The sequence below is a fragment of the Scleropages formosus genome, chromosome 19 (genome assembly GCF_900964775.1).
Source record: "Scleropages formosus chromosome 19, fSclFor1.1, whole genome shotgun sequence".
Taxonomy (NCBI): Eukaryota; Metazoa; Chordata; class Actinopteri; order Osteoglossiformes; family Osteoglossidae; genus Scleropages; species Scleropages formosus.
Window position 1 is genome coordinate 15,925,029 of NC_041824.1, and position 18,048 is coordinate 15,943,076.

The window sequence follows — 18,048 nt, forward strand, 5'->3', positions numbered from 1 at the left end:
CAAATGATCATCTGTGTTTTCTTTTACTCTTTGAAGTTGCCACATGAAAGAAAAGTTGCATTTTCTGTGTTTATGTATTGCTATATGATACATAATAATATAGTTTAGCTTGTAAATTCAAACCATTTTTAATATTCATGCGGTTTTAAGAGAGGTCCAACCCACTTATAGATCAACGCTTTTATGCATCACATACCGAGCAAGAATGATATTTTTGTCACTACAGGACAAGGCAGTCAGCGTTGGATCATTTCAGCACATAGAGCGCAATGCACCCCCCCGCCCCACTTAAAGTGACCTCCCACCCTAAAAGCAAAAATGTAATAAGGAATTAAACCCCAAAAATACATACAGCACTCACTGTTAACTTTAGTTATCATAAAACAACACAAGACAGTTTTCCTTCATTAGTGACTCTATAATACTGCATGACTAGAACTGCTCTTGTTCAGCTCTTACGTACCATACATTTATCAAGTGCTCGCGAACAAGACATTCGCACATATGTTACTTGGCGGTTATGTATCCATTCAGGCTTTAATGCAAAAAACAAAGCCGAAGAAATCAATGAAAACAATGCAGATGAACTGACACCCACTGAATAAGTTGACGTCATTCAGACAGTCCAAATGGTGGCCGTGATTATTGAGATAATAACAGGTGTTGGCCGAGGTGCATAAAGAAGGGCTGAGGTGGAAGACTTGGGAACTACAGACGCAGACCACGTGGTGCTTGTCTTGCGCCACCAAGCTGCGGGGAGGCACTGCAAAACCTACGTTCGATCCTCGGAAATGCGAAGAAATGCCTCATAAGCTGAAGCAGGGGTGTTGCACGAAGCTCCTCGTGAAGTCAGATCCTCGCAACCCCTATGGGTGTATCTCGGGGTTCGAGTGTAAATGGGTGGGAAGAGAGAACACGACCCCAGATGTGCCTTAAAAGTTCCTGAAATATCAGCTCTCCTCAGCCACCTGGCTTCTTTCGTCTCTCTGTTTGGTCCAGAGTAACCAGCCACCCCTCGTTTGCCCAAATCTAATTCTGCATTTCATTGTCTACTTCTGCGTCTCCTTCCCATCTGCTTTCTCTAAGTCGAGATGCAGTTTCGTGGAATTTTGGTGCTTGTGGCGTGCTGACTTATTAAATTGTTCCCACCAGACAGTTGGCTGCACACAGGGAGGCCTTGGTGCTTCCTGCAGTGTGCCAGCATCTTGAGATTTACTGCAACAGAGGGTGGTAAGTGCCTTCCCGAATTCACGCTGGTGAACTAGCGAGCTGGCCAAAGGCCATCGCTTGGCCACAGAAGGGCTAAACAGGCCATGACTTTGCTGGATGTGTCATCATTTGCTGTTAAATGTTCATTTCCAGGTCTGCTGATTTTCCTGATGGTTGTTCTGGTGGTAAATTGCTTTGCTCAGTAAAGACGGCAAGGGATCCGTCTTTCGCACGACGACGACACAAAAGCTGGCCGATTGCGTGAGAACCCATTGTTGTGTGCACTGCGCTCCCTGCCAGCTGCCTGTACAGCTTCGTTTGAGTGAGTTTTTTGGGGACAAGAGAAGTTTATGGTCTGTCAGAACCAGCCTGCTCTGGAAAAGAAGACCAAAGTTGTAGCTGTCGTTTCCGTGAAGCCAGAAGGTTCTCGGATCTGGCACCAGTGTGGTGGAACACTCTCCCTATCTCACTCAGAACTGCTGAGTCCCTCTCAAATTTCAAGAAGGGTCTCAAAACACGTCTCTTTGAAACTCAGTTTTCGCCTTATCTCTTAACGGCTCCACTAAACTTTCACTGCTGAGCTGTTGAAGAGGGACAGCTGGTAGCATAGTGGTTAGAACTGCTGCCTTGGTGTTTAGAAGTTCTAGGTTCAATCCCCGCTATTGGTTATAGTACCCTTAAGCAAGGTATTTACTCTGAATAGCTTGAGTAAAATTACCCAGCAGGTAATGAAGGGGTAAATAGTTGTTATGTTAACATTGTAAGTTGCTTGGGAGAAAAGCATCAGCTAAATAAATAAGTGTTAGAAACATCTTGCTCCCTATCAATTCTATATAGAGGTGTTTGTGTAATGTACACTGCTTTAAAAGTGCTGTTGAAAAAAACTGACTGGACTACAAGGTCTGCATCTAAAGCTCTTTGTCTGTTGATGCATTTTGGCTGTGCGTTGCTTTGTACGTCAGTTTGGGGTGGAAAAGCTAAATGAATCAATATAAATAAATGTAAATGTATCATTGAACAGTTGAGCAGAAATGGGTACTCTTAATAATGATGCGAAGGTGGAGATTTTATTTTCACTAAACAACAAAAAAACAAATAGGTGCAATAATTATTTATACACACACGCACGCACACACCCCTAACTGTATATATACACACTTAATCATTCCTTCAGAAAAATTCCCAACACAGCACTCTTTTTACTCTTTTGTCCTCCATCAGCGTGATTTAAACACAAGCCAGAAGAGCAGTGAAATAGACATTTACCCCATCAGCTGACTCTCTTGCCCAACCACAATCTGCTACACAGGCACACAGTTAAACATCTGAATTTCAAGCATCACACTAATACCACACATTTCTCCCTGAGGTCATAGAAATTATGACAATAACCACTACTGTATCATAGTGTTTAGAACTGCTTCCTTACAATGGAAAGACCCAGGTTCGAAAACCACCTCCTGCTGTGATACCCCTACGGTGGGAATAAGCTGAAAAATGACAACAGTATAACTTCAGTGGGTGTGACCACATGGGCCTGAATTACTACAGTAAACTGGTGTGACTGCAGCTGATCAACATAAACTGGTCAGCCTGAAGATCTCTGGTAAACAGCTTTATTTGTTGACCACTCGTCGTACAGTGTTCATGCCAGTCCCTTCCTATCGGACCCTTTTCTGTAAACTAAGCTTTTATTGAGCGCTGAAACAGATCCAAGTGAGGATGTGGCAACCCAAGCTGAGGGAGTTTCCAAGTTAAATGAAGATCTACTAGTTTTGGTACAGATGGACATTCAGTGGTCAGTCTGCCTGGGGTCAACAGGTGGGGTGGGGGGACTCCGTAGCCTAGGAGCAACGGTACCTCCACAGACCCCCCTAAACACAAAGGCTCATCATGAGGACACTGGCTCTTGGAGTCTTGCCGCGGTATCCCCTATAGCCTCCGTCGTGCCCGAGTGACCTATATCTAACACTGCCGGAGCACAACGCTAACAATTACAGTAAAATTCCTGCCGCGGAGGACTAAGAGTGAGTATGAATGGGAGGGAGTGATGAGGGAGGTCTCCGCGTGTGACGTAACGAAGTCCGCTTTCTCCCCCAAGATTGGGGAACACTTGGAGTGAGAGGGTCCTCTGCTGACTGATTCATGTCATTACAGGAGCACAGATGGGTTAGACACTTTCAGTAAATACTACTGTGTACCGGTTTCTTTACACTGTCATCATAGTAGTGAGCAGCTGTATTTAGTGCTATTGCCTTTAGGCATGTTATGCTGTACCATCGTTAAGGGCTTGAATTAAGTACTCTACCACGATTGCTTTTTCCCTTGATGCCCTTATCGAAGGCACCGTCCCGGTTCACTTACCGGGGTATTAACTGGAGCTGTACAGATTATGGGCCGTGCTCCTGTTGGGCACTGAGCCTGCGATCTTTGGGTCAGTTGTCCAGCACTATTCGGTAATTACAAGACCCGATCTCTCGCTACACCTCAGCCAGATTGCTGTGCTTCTCTACCCCTGGCCATTCGGTGATCCCACTCCCAAGAGGTCCAAAATTGTAAGCACTTAAGTTTTTGCTTCTGGCTCCATCGTGGTGAAGTGATCTTCCTTTCTCAGTGATGGAATCATTGAATCCATCATTTACTCAAGAAGGGTCTCAGCACACGTCTCTTTCAGACTCACTTTTTGCCGTGATCTTTTATGTGCTCATTAAATTTACATACACATGTATATTGTGTTACATCTGTTTACCAATTACCCATTTAAAAAATCCTATATGCAGCTACTTGCGTAATATATACTGATTTGTATTGTGCTACGTGACAAATTGACTCCAGTCAAGAATCCCAATTTCTCCTTCCCTTGGTGTAATGCACTATTGTATTGTTTACTGAGATGTATTAGCTTTGGAGAAAAGAGTCTAAATTAATAAGTGTAAATGTACTGTTTAACATCACTCCGCATTGCTGCCCCTGTGAACTGTTTTTTCTTAAAATTTATTTTATTGTGTCTTCACAGATCCTGTTTGACCAGGCCCAGAGGTCCGTCAAACAGCAGCTGCACAACTTTGTAAAGGAGTAAGTATGAAGACACCCAACAATCACTACTCCCAGGCTCTGCTGTTTCAGCGCCTTGGTCATACCTTCACATAGTTCTGTTTCTCAAGTCTCATTATGCTGATTCTTTAAAATATGTTCTTGAGACTTCCCCTGCGTCTCTAGTAAGCCTGTGGCAAGCTTTGGCTCAGAACAGCTTTGGCTCGTCTGCTGAAGTGCCAGCTGTACACTTCAGTGCCGTAAAGTGAAATAATTTGCTGTGCGAGAGGTGTCAGGGCCACTGGACGTTTTCCACGTGCTGGAGGTGAGGTTTCCAGCTGCCAGGCGAAGGTGTCATCAGTGTGCCCCGAATTAGGCCCTCAAACGGAAGTTAATCCCATCAGGCTCAGCAAATGAGAGGAAGTAACACATAAGTTGATCAGGTCATGGGAAACAAGAGTGTGGCACCTAGATGATGTTCTTTCCCAGGGCTGGAGCACAGCAAAGAGTATGTTTTGCTGGAGTAAGCACAACAAGGCGATTTCAGCTGCCAGAATCATTAACAGTTTAACTCCAAGGGCAAAAACAAAACTTGAAGACTTCATGCTTTGATGTTTTTATGTCGCTTAAACGGAAGTAGACCATGGAGTCTCTTCCAAACATTCCTTAGTATTTGTTTTCCAACCTTAAATGGTCAGGTCTTCCTCTTCCATCTCACTTTATTTCTGACTCACTGTGGAGAGCAATCCCTCAGTTTACAAAATTAGTCCACTCCTGAATACAACGCAGATGCCAAAAGCCTATTTCCCATTAGTTTAAGTGGGAAAAATAATAATGATTTCCCAGCCCATCTGAAAACTCCAAACCAATTTCCCAGATATCACTAAACACTGTAAAACACCTACAGAACTGTCAACCCATGATTTTGGCATGATGCAAATCACTCTATAATTATTAAAGACTTTATGAGGTCATTAATAGGTATGTTTCTAGCCTGTAGGCTGTGTTTTCCTTATATCCTGTAGACAACTATAAACATTCAATAATGAAATTTATGTAAAAAAAAAAAAATAAGCGCATGCAACAATTAAAATAAACAAGGAAATTTACTGTGATGAACTGTCATCAGCAAGTGATGAGAAGAACAGTTGATTATGAGTTGTGGTGGGCAGGTGAGGCAGGGGGCTTGGCATTCATTCTTGCACTGCCACTGCACACACCTGTGGAAACAAAGCAAAATCCAGCCAAGAATTGAACAGAAAACAGTTGATAAGACACTTGCTCCAACTACAGCACATTACTGAACTTTACTCAAGACATACAACCTGCAGATTTTTTTGAATGAATCAAAAAAACCAATAGCCATGATACCAAAATTTTTAAATATGGAGTTTGTAAATCAAGCAATGCCAGTACTTTCTACCCTAGTCCAGGCAGCTTTGAATGAATGCTTGTGGGTTTTTTTTTTTTCTTCTTTATTTGAATCTGTGGTTCAGCTTGGCAAGTTTTAGGACTAGAGGACTCAATATGGGAAGATTGGGTGAACTGGCTTTGGGCACATTGATGTTTCCTTGAAGTGGTCTGGGAAGAGCCAGGCTTCTTTGCCTAAAGTTCATGGAAGTGCAAATGGACCGGCAATGTGCCTGTTTTAAGGCATTCGGGTAATGACCAGGCTCTTGTCTTATTACCCACAAGGCCATGTACTCTTAATGGATGTTCTGAAGACCAGAGAGGTATTTCCCTGCAGTACCCCTGTAAATCTTAAAGAAATATTATGAGTCAGAACTGTTAATATGCGCTTGCCTTTATAAAGGAATCAGGTCTTTTTTAGCTCAGATGTCAATATGATCTTGTGATTGAAAGAAGAATTAGAGTGATGCTGACATATAATGGAGATGAAATACAACACACACCCACACACTTCAGCTTGAGAAGGTCGCCCAGCATGGTTTGCTGTTACAGTGATGCATCTTAGTGAAGCTATTTGTTCATTGGGTAATGATGCCATCAGGGTGACCTCATGACCAAAAACCACCTGACCCACCTCTCCTGTGGCTCCCAGGGATGTGCGTAAGTTCAAGGAGACCAAGAAACAGTTTGACAAGGTGCGCGAGGACATGGAGATGGCCCAGGTGAAGAATGCGCAGGCGCCGCGGAACAAACCCCATGAGGTGGAAGAAGCCACAGGAACACTCACCATCACCCGCAAGTGCTTCCGCCATCTGGCCCTGGACTACGTGCTTCAGGTGATATGCAGGCAGACACACAACAAACCTCACCTAGATACACACACCTTGCGACCCTGTCATTCTACAGGGATGTCTGCTATATCTACTTCCGATGATCTGGGGGTGGATCTGATTAGAGTTTAACTGCAGTTTGTGCCACACGTTGGAGCAAAAAATTTCTTTCTGTCATGTGAAATTGGGGTTTGCTTTGCATGCATCTTTCTTTCTTCAATATCAGAACCCCCCCCACCCCATTCAAACTGTCCCACGACGGATGACACTTTTACTCCGTATGTTATGGCGGGGAAGAGCGGACTGGGCAGCAGGTGGAGTAGTGATGAGAGTTACTGCCTTGTTCTCAAAGGACCCAAGTTCAAATCCTACCTCCTGCTGTAGTAACCTTGATTAAGGTGCTTACCCTGAAATGCTACAATAATTTTAAAAAAAAGCCCAGCTGTGTAAAGGGGTAAATCAGTGTAAGTAGCTTAACATAGTAAGTGGCTTTAGAGAAAAGTGCCAGTTAATATAAAGGCTTCTGTTTTGTGTTATGTACAACGGTCTCAACAGTTCTCAGGCATTCAAACATCTCTGTACCGAACACAGCTTTCCGAGACCCCCTCGACTGTGCAGCAATGTTGCTGTTTGTAAGAACAGTAAAAGAGTGGCCCGGGGGAAGCACTTCATCGGCGGAGGACATGTGTGTCAGTTAACTGTCACCAGGGCTTCTGGGCTTCATTCAGTGCTGAGCTATTTGTGTGAGTGGCAGCTTGGCTTTCCGCTTCCCCTGTTTAAAGTCAAGGCTTCGGACCCCTTTCTCAGGCCCGGGCTAGCTGACGCTGCCCTGAGTCCTCACGGGAGATGTGTGTCATGGACCGAAAAGCGGAGCACCTTCCCCGGAGGTCAGACATCAAGGAGTGGTGGTGGGGAACACCCTGTCCGGCTGCCAGGTCTTTTACTGCAACATATGACTCCAGTTAGGTGGGAAGGACTGAGATGCGCTGTGATTTAGCTGCTTTTAAAGCCAGTGCTGCTGGTTTTTATTGTAAAGCGGATCTGAAAAAAAAAAACAATTTACTGGTTTTCTGCAGGTCTGCACCATTAGAGTTCAAAATTTTCTCTAAACCTGCGGTCCGTGGGCCACTTGGTCTGTGGTTCAGCTTCATGGGGCCCATGCTTGGCAAATATAGTTATTAAGCTAAATTAAAGTTAAAAAAATACAATTAAAATATTACTATGCTGTTGCTGTATATAACAATTCAATTTGGAGGTAATCAAGTTTCACTGCAATGAGAGTGCTACATTTTGTCTTCGTTTATTTGTAGAAATTTTTGCAGGAATGGGTCTGTAGTTTTTATCAGACTCTTTCTGTAACAGTATTTGTATTTAGTTTTAACAGCATGAGAACTATGTACATAGTCCAACAAAAAGAGTCTAGATCTCATAAAGTACAATAAGGCTTTGGAAAGTCCAACATTTAATTGTCCTTATTAATCTTTGTTGAAGAAGAACAGCTTCCAGAAGAACAGCTTTCATCATACTCTTAAAGGGGGTCTGTGGACTATAAAAGCTTAAGACCCTCTACTGTACTGGTAACACTGACCAAATTTCACATTTTTCTTCATGATGCAACATAGAATATGATCTGTGGGGTCATTATCTGCCAGAAGGGGGCGACAGATTTTTTTTTTTTAATTGTTTTCTCGGTCCCCACACCCCTGGAGCCATCGCTGCCCCCTGGGTAGAGGGTGGTTGATTGGCTGTGACTGCCTCGCCCCAGCACTGTACGCCCCCTGTCAGCCCCCAGCTGTCACAAGGCCACTTACATTAAGACCCACATGTCGTAAAAGTGGGTGAATCAAAGTGGAAAAGGTCAGAGATTTCCTTCAGCGCATGTGCCTGACCGCTCCTATTGAGCTTGCGATGTTTAAATTTATCTCTTCGCTTTCACACACGTCCCCGGGGGATCATGCAGCTCCTCCTGGACACCCTTGTGTTATAAGCTCGAGCTCCAAGACTGTGTGGGGAGGAAGGGGCAAGTCATGGGGCCGGAAGAGCATGTACATGTGGTGCAAAGAAACCCAGCTCCTCAATGACATGAAGCAATTATTATAATATATAATTATCACTACTGTAGTCTTTAGCTGATGTTTGTATCTCAGGTGACTTACAGTGTTCACCTACTTACAGTTATTTAACCGTTTATACTGGGGGTAATTTTTACTGGAGCGAGCGATTCAGGGTAAGTACCTTGCTCAGGGCTCCTGCAACAGGAGGTGGGATTTAAACCTACAAACTTTCTGCTCTAACACTGCACTACCTGCTGCCTTTATGGGTTTAGAAACACTGTGCTGAACTCTCTACTCTCATTTGCCTTTTATGTAGCATTGTAACACACAAATGGCAATTTAGAGTGACCGATCCACCTAAAACACGTCTTTGGGCTGTGGGAAGAAACCAGAGCACCCAGAGAAGAATATGGGGAGAACATGCAAAGTCCACATAGTGATGTTTTGAATGGTGTCGAGTATCCAGGATGATATTCGTTCCAGCGACAGTGCATTCCTGCTCCATATCATACTGAGTGCTCCCCTTTATGGAAAAGTCATGTAGTGCCAGTTCTCCTATTGAATATTTAGCTGGCTTATTAGCAATTTTTATGGGACATACATTTGACACTCCCAATGTCACATAACAGACTGGATTTGTTCAGAGAAATCACCCTGTTAGGTGAATTCCCATTGTGAGGGGGTTGAATTACCATTATTTCCTATGGGATAAAAATAATTTGTTCCTGTATGCAAAATATGTCACCTAACAATCAAAATACCAAAATAAAAGGTGTCTTTCTGCATGACAGTAATAACATATTTCATAATGTTTGTAACAAAAATGATTTCTAGCTTGTCTAATATTTTTATTCATCTATTTATTACGAGTAACTACTTACGAATAACCTGTCCAGGCAGCGTAGTGTGTGAGACAGAAAACAGCCTGCATAGAGAAATTTCGACAACTTGTCTCAGATTTTTATAACATCATAGGTCACTTTGGACAAAAGTGTTAGATAAATTAGTAGTAATAATAATAATAATAATAATAATAATAATAATGGATCTTCTATTTCAATTGCAGTATTATATTTATTTTAGTCGAGAGTTATGGCTGACTGAAAATGTCAGTGTTATAGGAAGCATGAAGAATATACATTAGTTTGTTTCGTTATGGAAAAATGGAGTGAAAGACACAATAAGCAGTGAATTTATTACACATTGTTTAAATAAAATGACCTTTTAACAGGCAGAAACACTGCTTTTCTGAGTAATAAACCTGTTGTATGAAAAAATGAGTGATGTACTGTATATTCATTGCAGTTTTTTTTTTGTCATGCAGGACCCTGTTAAACGAGAGCTGAGTGTGTTTTTGCCTTAGGGGAGATGTAGGGAGGATGTGTAGATTTTGTTGTCTGGACTCTGGAGGCCTATAGGTTAAAATCCAAGCAACAATATTTGCCCTGGACTAAAAGCAACAACGTGGTCAAAAGTACAGGATCCCCCTCTCACTGAAACATATGATGGGGATGTAGATGTATATGAAACTTGTGATTTTTAGCGGAACCTTTCTTACCGCACTGGGATGTGGTCTTATGCTGTGCAGTTTGGTCGTCATCTGCATCGGGCTGCAGGGTTTGTCAGACCACAATACCGATGACCTCCACTGTGTGGCAGAGCACTGGGTTTGGCATCGCTTTAGGTGTAATTGCTCTTGAATGGTAAATCCCTAATTTTATGTATTTATATACTCTGTTGTAATTATGAATCACATTGACCTGAGCTGGGTGAATGTTTACTTTACTGAGGATTAATGGCTGGATGAATCATGCTGAGTGATGACAGCGCTGGAGAAGAGAGAAGGCACACATGTGCACAGGGGCATCCCGATGCTCTGCTTTGACAGCATGAATCACCGCAGTTATGCATTATTCCATTCCTGTAAATTGCCAGCAGAGCCTGGATGGAACAAATCTCTCTCAGCTGATCTCAATTAAAACTTTCCTTTTTCACATTTTAGATCAACGTCCTCCAGGCAAAGAAGAAGTTTGAAATCTTAGATGCGGTAAGTATCTTCTACAGCTGGTGTGTTTTCACCTCTCTGTCGGGGGGGGCCGCAATGCGAGCGAGGCTCATACATTTCCCTGTCCTCCTTCTTGCAGATGCTGTCCTTCATGCACGCCCAGCACACCCTCTTCCAGCAAGGATACAACCTCCTGGATGAGATTGACCCCTACATGAAGAGGCTGGCTGCGGAGGTGAGACCTCTCCCACCATCCCCTCCTCTGCTCTCAGTGTTAAACCTTTGGCAAAGACCAATGTAACAGTGTAAGAGCTTTCGCTTCACCTGCTCACACAGTACGTCTCTTTAGGACACCACGGTAGCTGACTTCTTGGCTCTTACGCCGGGGACATCAGGTTACGAGATCAAGTTGTAACAGGAAATAGCATCTGCTGTCCATCATCATTTTCAGCATCCCATAAACCTGATCAAATTCATCTCCATTTCCTTTACGGACGTCTTCAAACGCACCATAATCTTTGGATGCTGCGATGCGGGAAGTTGTAACAGATCGTATTAGCACCCAGGGCTGTTTTCTGTCATAGTGCCCCGCCTTGCGGCTGCCTGGCTGGCCGCTCTCTGGGTTCGAGGCTGGGAGAGGAGGGATTATAGGTGGCCTAATTACCAGGGCTCAGTTTATTTTCCAAGGCCGACATTAAGACAGACAGTACAGCCCTGGTGGAGAAGCACACGGCTCCCCCAGGCTCTGTACTCGGTGATGCAGAACAGAGAGGAGAGTGTGTATGGTACTCCAGCCTGAGATTTTATAACAGATAAAAGGTTTTCTCTCAAGGCCCCAGGGTGTGGTGGTCTTCGTCTGGGTCCTGGTTGTCCCTGCTTCCATTAGAAAAAATAGAAAAGCTCCTTCTAGGTGGTGTTGTTTTATTGATGACACCGGATGGATGATATTTTGACCCTAAAGTCAAGGTGTTATGTAGCCTCGGTGTGGGCTCCGGATTAGAGCTCTGTCCTTAAGGCATTGGTGCCTTGTCCACCTTATTTCTTTAATCGTTTGAGCTGAGAGAGATTTTAAGAGGTCTCGTGAGAGTCACTGCAAAACACAATAAATGCAAATGTTCTGTCACTTTCAATAACCGCTCATCCTAAGGCGGAGATAGAGGAGCCTCTTCTAGAAGCATAGGGTGCTAGGCAGGGTATATCCTGGATGGGACACCGCTCCACTGTACGGTGATCGTGCACACACTAAAATACTGAAGACAATTTGGAATCGGCCTGAAACACGTCTTTAGACTGTGGGAGGAAACCAGAGCACCTTGCGGAAACCCGTGCAAACATGAAGATAACGTGGTAAACTTGACACAGACTTGGGGATCAACCTTGCGTGCAGCCTTACAGTGCAGGTGCTGGAGGCACCCTTGCTTATCATGGCATCACCCTGACACCCCGAACAGGAAGGGACAATGACCGGCAGCAGACCAATAAAAACTGGTGTGTTTGACTAGGGTGTCCTGTGTCCAGGCAAAGTGCTCCGGCCGAGGACACAACAGTCCCTCACTGGTCGCCACTTTCCCACCGCTCGCCGAGAAAGCAGAGCGGTCCAGGTTGAACCAGATCCGAGTTTTAATTAACATATCGACGCAGCTTCACAGACCAATTGATTGAAATGCCTTTGCCCAAAATAGCTGATGTTTTCCATGCCCAGAAATGACACAGCTCCGATTGGGTAAGAGCAGCAAGTCACTGTGCGCCATGTAGCGATGTGTTATGAAATGCAAAGTCTTTCATCTGCTTGATCACTCTTGGATGCTGCTGTGGCTGTGTGTCGTGGACAGCAGGGTGGTGCAGCGGGTTGCCCACGGTGCATGAGTGTGCGTGTTACACGGCTCCTCTCTATAGATGTGTGAATGACTGTAGGGAGTTGAGTGCAGTGTATCTAACACTGTAAGCCATATTGGATAAAAGTGTTAGATATACAGTATACCAGCTAATCAATGTACGTCACTTTGGAGGAAAGCATCACAAATATAGGTTCTGACTCACAGCAAGTGAAATCAGGAAGAGTGCTGTGTGACCCGTGCGTGTGAGCGACTTACCCAAGGACACGAACACGCCACGGTTAGGTGAGACTGGCGGACAAGATCAATTTGCAGAATGCTGAAATAAAGCAGGGGGGGGGCGCGGTGGCGCAGTGGCACAGTGGGTTGGACCGGGTCCTGCTCTCCAGTGGGTCTGGGGTTCGAGTCCCGCTTGGGGTGCCTTGCGACAGACTGGCGTCCCGTCCTGGGTGTGTCCCCTCCCCCTCCGGCCTTACGCCCTGTGTTACCGGGTAGGCTCCGGTTCCCCCCCGACCCCATATGGGACAAGCGGTTCAGAAAATGTGTGTGTGAAGTAAAGCAGGTCACAGGGTGGCAGGTTGACTGCATCATGCCTTCATATTTGGTCCTTTTATTGCCTAAATCTCTAAAGGGGGTAAGCCGGCTTTGTGGCACCGGGCCCCGTGTTCCCTTTTAGCTTCCTGCCCTCATCACCTTTCCACTTCATTTGCTACCATCCAGTTTAACTTATCGAGGTCTGGGAGAACTGAGGGCACAACCAGTGCTCTAAAAAGTTAAGCCTTGTATGCATAAGCATGTGTGTGTATGTGTGTCTCCTGCCCTGCCTGCTGACTCAACGCAGTAACCCTCCCGCCGGTGTTTGTTATGCAGCTGGACCAGCTGGTGATCGACTCGGCCGTGGAGAAGAGGGACATGGAGCACAAGCACGCCACCATCCAGCAGAGGGTAGGACCTGTCTGTTTCCTCCCTCTCACCTGTCTCTTCGCAGCCCACCTGCTTCGGCACATTGGCGCTCCTGCTGTGACGTAATCAGATTATCCCGGGGGTGGAGCGCTTTGTTAAAGAGGCGAGTGATTGGTTTAAGTGTCTAATGGATGGGATTAGAAGTTTTACAGCTGTAATCCCTGGGGCATACACCGCAAACCGTAGTTCACAGCAGTGGCCTCCACGTCGTGATCGGGCCCCTCGTTTATGATCCCCGTTGTCGCTAACTTCAGTTGCAGTTTCCCGCACAATGAGGTCCCTTTCACTATGGTCTGTTCATCTGCCTCCGCTGTACGGCAGCTGTCCCTTAGGACTCACAGGCACAACAAGAAATTGTGAACGCTTTGTGTCCTATGTCTGCCCATCTGCCACCCGGGCCCTCGTAGCAACAAACGCACCTGATGTTTTCCACCCAAAACAGGGGTAACTCCCGTTTCATTAACTGGCCGAAAGGCGCGTCCGTTCTTCCGCAGAAACTACAGGACCAGTCCGTGTGTTTATGTCCTATTTAAATTATGTACAGCTTCTATCTGATAGCCCACAGCATAACAGAATGAGATCACATGTTTGAAGGACACAGAATTTGAAGGGTCTAATATGTAGGTGTAACAAGGGAGGGCGGTGGATGGATGTCCCCCCAGTGGCCCTAATATTTTTCTCTTACTTAATATTGTTAATTTTTTTTGTTCCCCAATACCTGACCAATTACTGTGCTCCTGCTCTAATATATTTTTCCCATGTGAGTGAGCTGTAGAATGTTGGTGTCTCTAAAACTGACTGTTACATTTAAAATGTACAAACCTCAAAAGCTAAAGTAGTTTTTCATGGAGGAGTGGACCAAACTCCCTCCATCCACAGTGATGTGAGCCCCCCGGTCAGCAGCTACGGGAAGTATTTAGTTGCAGTCATTGCAGCTAAAGGTGGTGAAAAAATATGTTTTCCACACCAAGGAAATGACCTAAAAACAGTACTGCATCATTTCTTTTTTTTGTCTCTCAGGCTCCATTCATGTTTGATCAAATCTAATGTCAGAAAGCTACAAAGAGAGAGAGAATTGGACGGGGGCAAATACTTTTTCATAGCACTGTAATTATTGACATTAGTATAAACGCGCAATACAAAGACTGAAATCACACTGTACTAACGCAGCTGCTGAATTTGCTGGTAAAGCATGTGGTCAAAGTAACAGCGCAGCACACGAGTACACGTGGCCATCATTTACGCTGCTTGAACTGGGTTTTTTTTTTATTTAATTGCAGTTGTAAATCAACAGTACTTCTCTAAGTAAGTACCTTACAACCGCGGCCAGACGTGCAGAAGAAATGTGCTTATTAGGACAAAAATGTCAGTGTGGTTATATAAAAATTGTTCAGTGAAAGTTTATTGCTGTGTCAGGATTGACAGAGAGCTCTCCGAGGAGAACTCGGCTGCTATTTTGGATCCGCTTATTTTTAGCCGCTTCATACAGCCTCTCATCTGTTACTTCAAAAATCGTGAACGATGAGAAAGGAGACCTTTGTCTCCACCTGGCTCTCCGTTAGCGCGCAGCCTGACAGGAAATGACGGCTTTTCGGCGCTGGGGGGTAAATAATAGAACTGGATGTGTGGCTAAGGGCTTGTATTCAAATGGCTGTCGGAGAAGTAAGCTTTATCTCCATTTTAGGAAACAAAAATGATTATTATGAGGCATTTTCTAGGGCCTCATCTTGTCCATCATGCTGAGCGGGATGCGGCGGAAAGGGCTGCGAAATAAAGACGAATATTACCTCCGCAGTAGAGAGGGACTGCATCGGTGTTCTCAAAGCGGTTCTACATTTTGTCCCCAGACACCTGTAATCCCTTTTTCATTTCAGAGCCTTGGTTCTGATGTGCAAATGACTGCGAAGTTAAATATAGCCATGAGTTGCATTTACCGTAGATGCATCTTGACTCTGTGTGTGTGTGCGTGACAGACAGGGAGAGGGGAAGAATAACCAATGTTTAGTAAAGAAACCCGGACCGATGGCTGGATGCCCCAATAAATAGCGTAGGAGTGTCAGTTTGTCCAGTCTTCATATGAGGTTACGTGGTCGCAGTCGGGTTGATCTGAGGTCCTCTTAAGAACCCCACCCTGGCACACACACACACACGCGCATACATGAATTTAAAGTCACACAAAAACACACATTCACACGCTTACTCAAGGATCAGCGGCCATCTGTCAGAGTGCAGCCAAGCAGACGCCACCCCCATCGTTGCCTTTCTGTGGTTGAGCCGTCGGCCCAGAGACAGTGTGCCAGTCTGGCATCGGCATCCCTGAGGATGAAGAGGGGACTGAGGACTCCAGTCTGTCTTCTAACAGCACCCTGCTGTAGCAATCTCTGGTGTGGACTTATTCACAACACCTGGTCACATCGCTGGGGCGCAATACAATGTACTGTGTCTTGAATTACAGCAACAAAATTCACTGGTGAAGTTGCCTGTAAAACTGCATAGAGAGAGTGGGGGAAACATTTATTAAATGCGTGAAAGATTGCATAATTCATTAATTCTACTGTCTTCCCTTCTCTCCATCCTCCCATCTCTCTCCTGCGTTGGTTCCCAATGACCTTGGTTCAGACCCTGATGGAGGTAAGTCAGTTTTCCTCAGTGACGTCACAAGTGTTTGTGTATGCGGATAGTATCACATTGAGTTTTCCTGTCACACTCTGTTCTACTCTTTACTTTGAGGTAGCCCCATAGCCAAACATGTCTCACTTTGCTGCCGTACTGTTGGCCACCATTGTTACACTGATATTTCTGAAGACAGGCTTCATATAGGGTTATCCACAGCAGGGAGAAGAAACCTGGAACCTCACATAAGAGCAATTATGGTTTATAGATCTTTGGCTGGGTTTCACAGAACTTCTTGTCAGATGAAGGACCAGGTGATACTTTAGTCATGAGAATGGCCAAAAGTATCCAGGGTCATGATATTTCAGATCTAGAAGAGATACCACACTATTTTCTGCCTGTTTTCCTGAACTTTAAAAAGGGTGTTGGTGGACAGCTGCAGCCGTTCGCAAAACATCAGCCTGAGTGAAAAGCAATCACAAGCAAGCAATTTAAATACTGCACCAAAAAACCTTGGTTGGCTTCCAGTTTTTGATTGACTCAACCCCTTCCTTATGTAACGGGTGCACCAAGCCGGGTCACGGACTTGAGGGGGTAGCACAGGCCATAGCTACCTTCTGCCTTGGTACACTGCATTGTTTGAGTTCTGGGGACAGGGCTGTCGTCATCACAGTTGTTACAGTCCTCGCTGCTGGGTCTTCCCACATTGATTAGGACTCGCACGGAACACACCAGGGGTTACCAAGCAATTGTTGCATCATTCATTTTGCTGGAAGCAACAAATGAACCTTGTTGACAGAACCAGCGACATCGATTTGCTAGGGGTTGTGCTCATTGCAGAGACACGTAGACAGTAGTGCTGGACACTGGAATAATAGGATACTAATCAGGATGTTTGTAAGTACAGCCTTAATTAATTCCGGTACTAAGAATGACAGGATGAAGAAAGGACAGCAACACCCACTCTGAGCTTTAGTACAATGTCGTGGGTTTGAAAGTCAGTCGGGATTGAGTGCTGACTTGTTGTGTTGCACCATCCACTTAGCACACTGTCAGACTGTTGGACTGGAGTCATCTGGTTGGCAAATTAAGGATTTGGTATAACCAAGATCCAAGGATTTTGTCAGCTCTGGCAGTCAAACATGTGTACAGATGGCCGTTAGAGGACCGAGAGACGGTGCGATGGTAAAACAGCAGTTTGGAAGGCTCCTAGCACCCTACAGGGAATGACGTCATGTGGCAGGGGCGGTGTTCTAGAATCTTTGTCAGAGAATCACCATGTGGCTTCAAGGCCTGAAGGAAACACGTGAGCTAAAGGGTGTTGTGGGGGAAAAAAATGTTTTTAATAAGCCACAGGATCTTTAGGGCATCTTGTTTTTAGCCCGAAGTTAAGAGGCTTATGTTTTGATTTTAAATACGGTGGCTTAGATGAAACTGGTCATGGCTTTGTGCTGCGGCCCCGTTGTGCTTCTGGTCTATGCTTTTTAGTGTGCACTTAGGTCACAGTAAATCTGTTTGTCCTGAAGAGATCCCTCCCGTGTAACTGTGCTGCTGTGCCCTCAGTGAGACTACTGTCTCATTGACAGGACTATTGTCTTATTGACATGTGCCAAAACAGTATTTGTAAAAATTGCTGCTGAAATTTAAAAAAGGCAGAGTACAGGACTTGAAGGTGGCAGGGGTGTATTGTGTCTGAAAAGGGACGAGGCACGGGGACAGTAGCTGGACTTCCAGTACTTCCATGTTGACAAAACTGAAAATTTCTCAGATCAAACAAACAAAAAGACAAACTCTTTCACACATAGCAATAAAGAACATCAATGTCTTTGTTTTTCAGCTCTAAAGGACTCTTTACACAATGTCCAGATGTTTTAAGTGGCCACCCCTGTTGCTCATTTCCCAATGAGCCATGCCTAGTTATGGGTGTCAAGTTAGCCGGGGTTTGGGCCTAGCTTGATACCAGCTTCTCTAGAGTCAAAATTTCAGCTGGAATGTCTCATGACAGTGCATGAGCTCATTCCACGTTCTGTGGTGATAATTTCCTCCTATTCTCAGCTGGCTTTTAAGATGTCAGTGTACTGTTCACTTGAGAAAGT

General features: G+C 44.9%; 1 protein-coding gene across 5 annotated transcripts in view; it reads left to right on the forward strand.

Annotated features, from left to right (window-relative positions):
* acap3a (ArfGAP with coiled-coil, ankyrin repeat and PH domains 3a) overlaps nucleotides 1–18,048 on the forward strand; it is a 103,557-nt gene that overhangs the window by 52,708 nt on the left and 32,801 nt on the right. For all 5 annotated transcript variants that reach the window (XM_029246123.1, XM_029246124.1, XM_029246125.1 and 2 more), the window contains exons 5-10: nucleotides 4,226–4,284; nucleotides 6,305–6,488; nucleotides 10,539–10,583; nucleotides 10,681–10,776; nucleotides 13,247–13,321; nucleotides 15,959–15,970. In XM_029246123.1, the coding sequence (XP_029101956.1) occupies nucleotides 4,226–4,284; nucleotides 6,305–6,488; nucleotides 10,539–10,583; nucleotides 10,681–10,776; nucleotides 13,247–13,321; nucleotides 15,959–15,970 (471 nt within the window). The remainder of the gene's footprint in view (nucleotides 1–4,225; nucleotides 4,285–6,304; nucleotides 6,489–10,538; nucleotides 10,584–10,680; nucleotides 10,777–13,246; nucleotides 13,322–15,958; nucleotides 15,971–18,048) is intronic.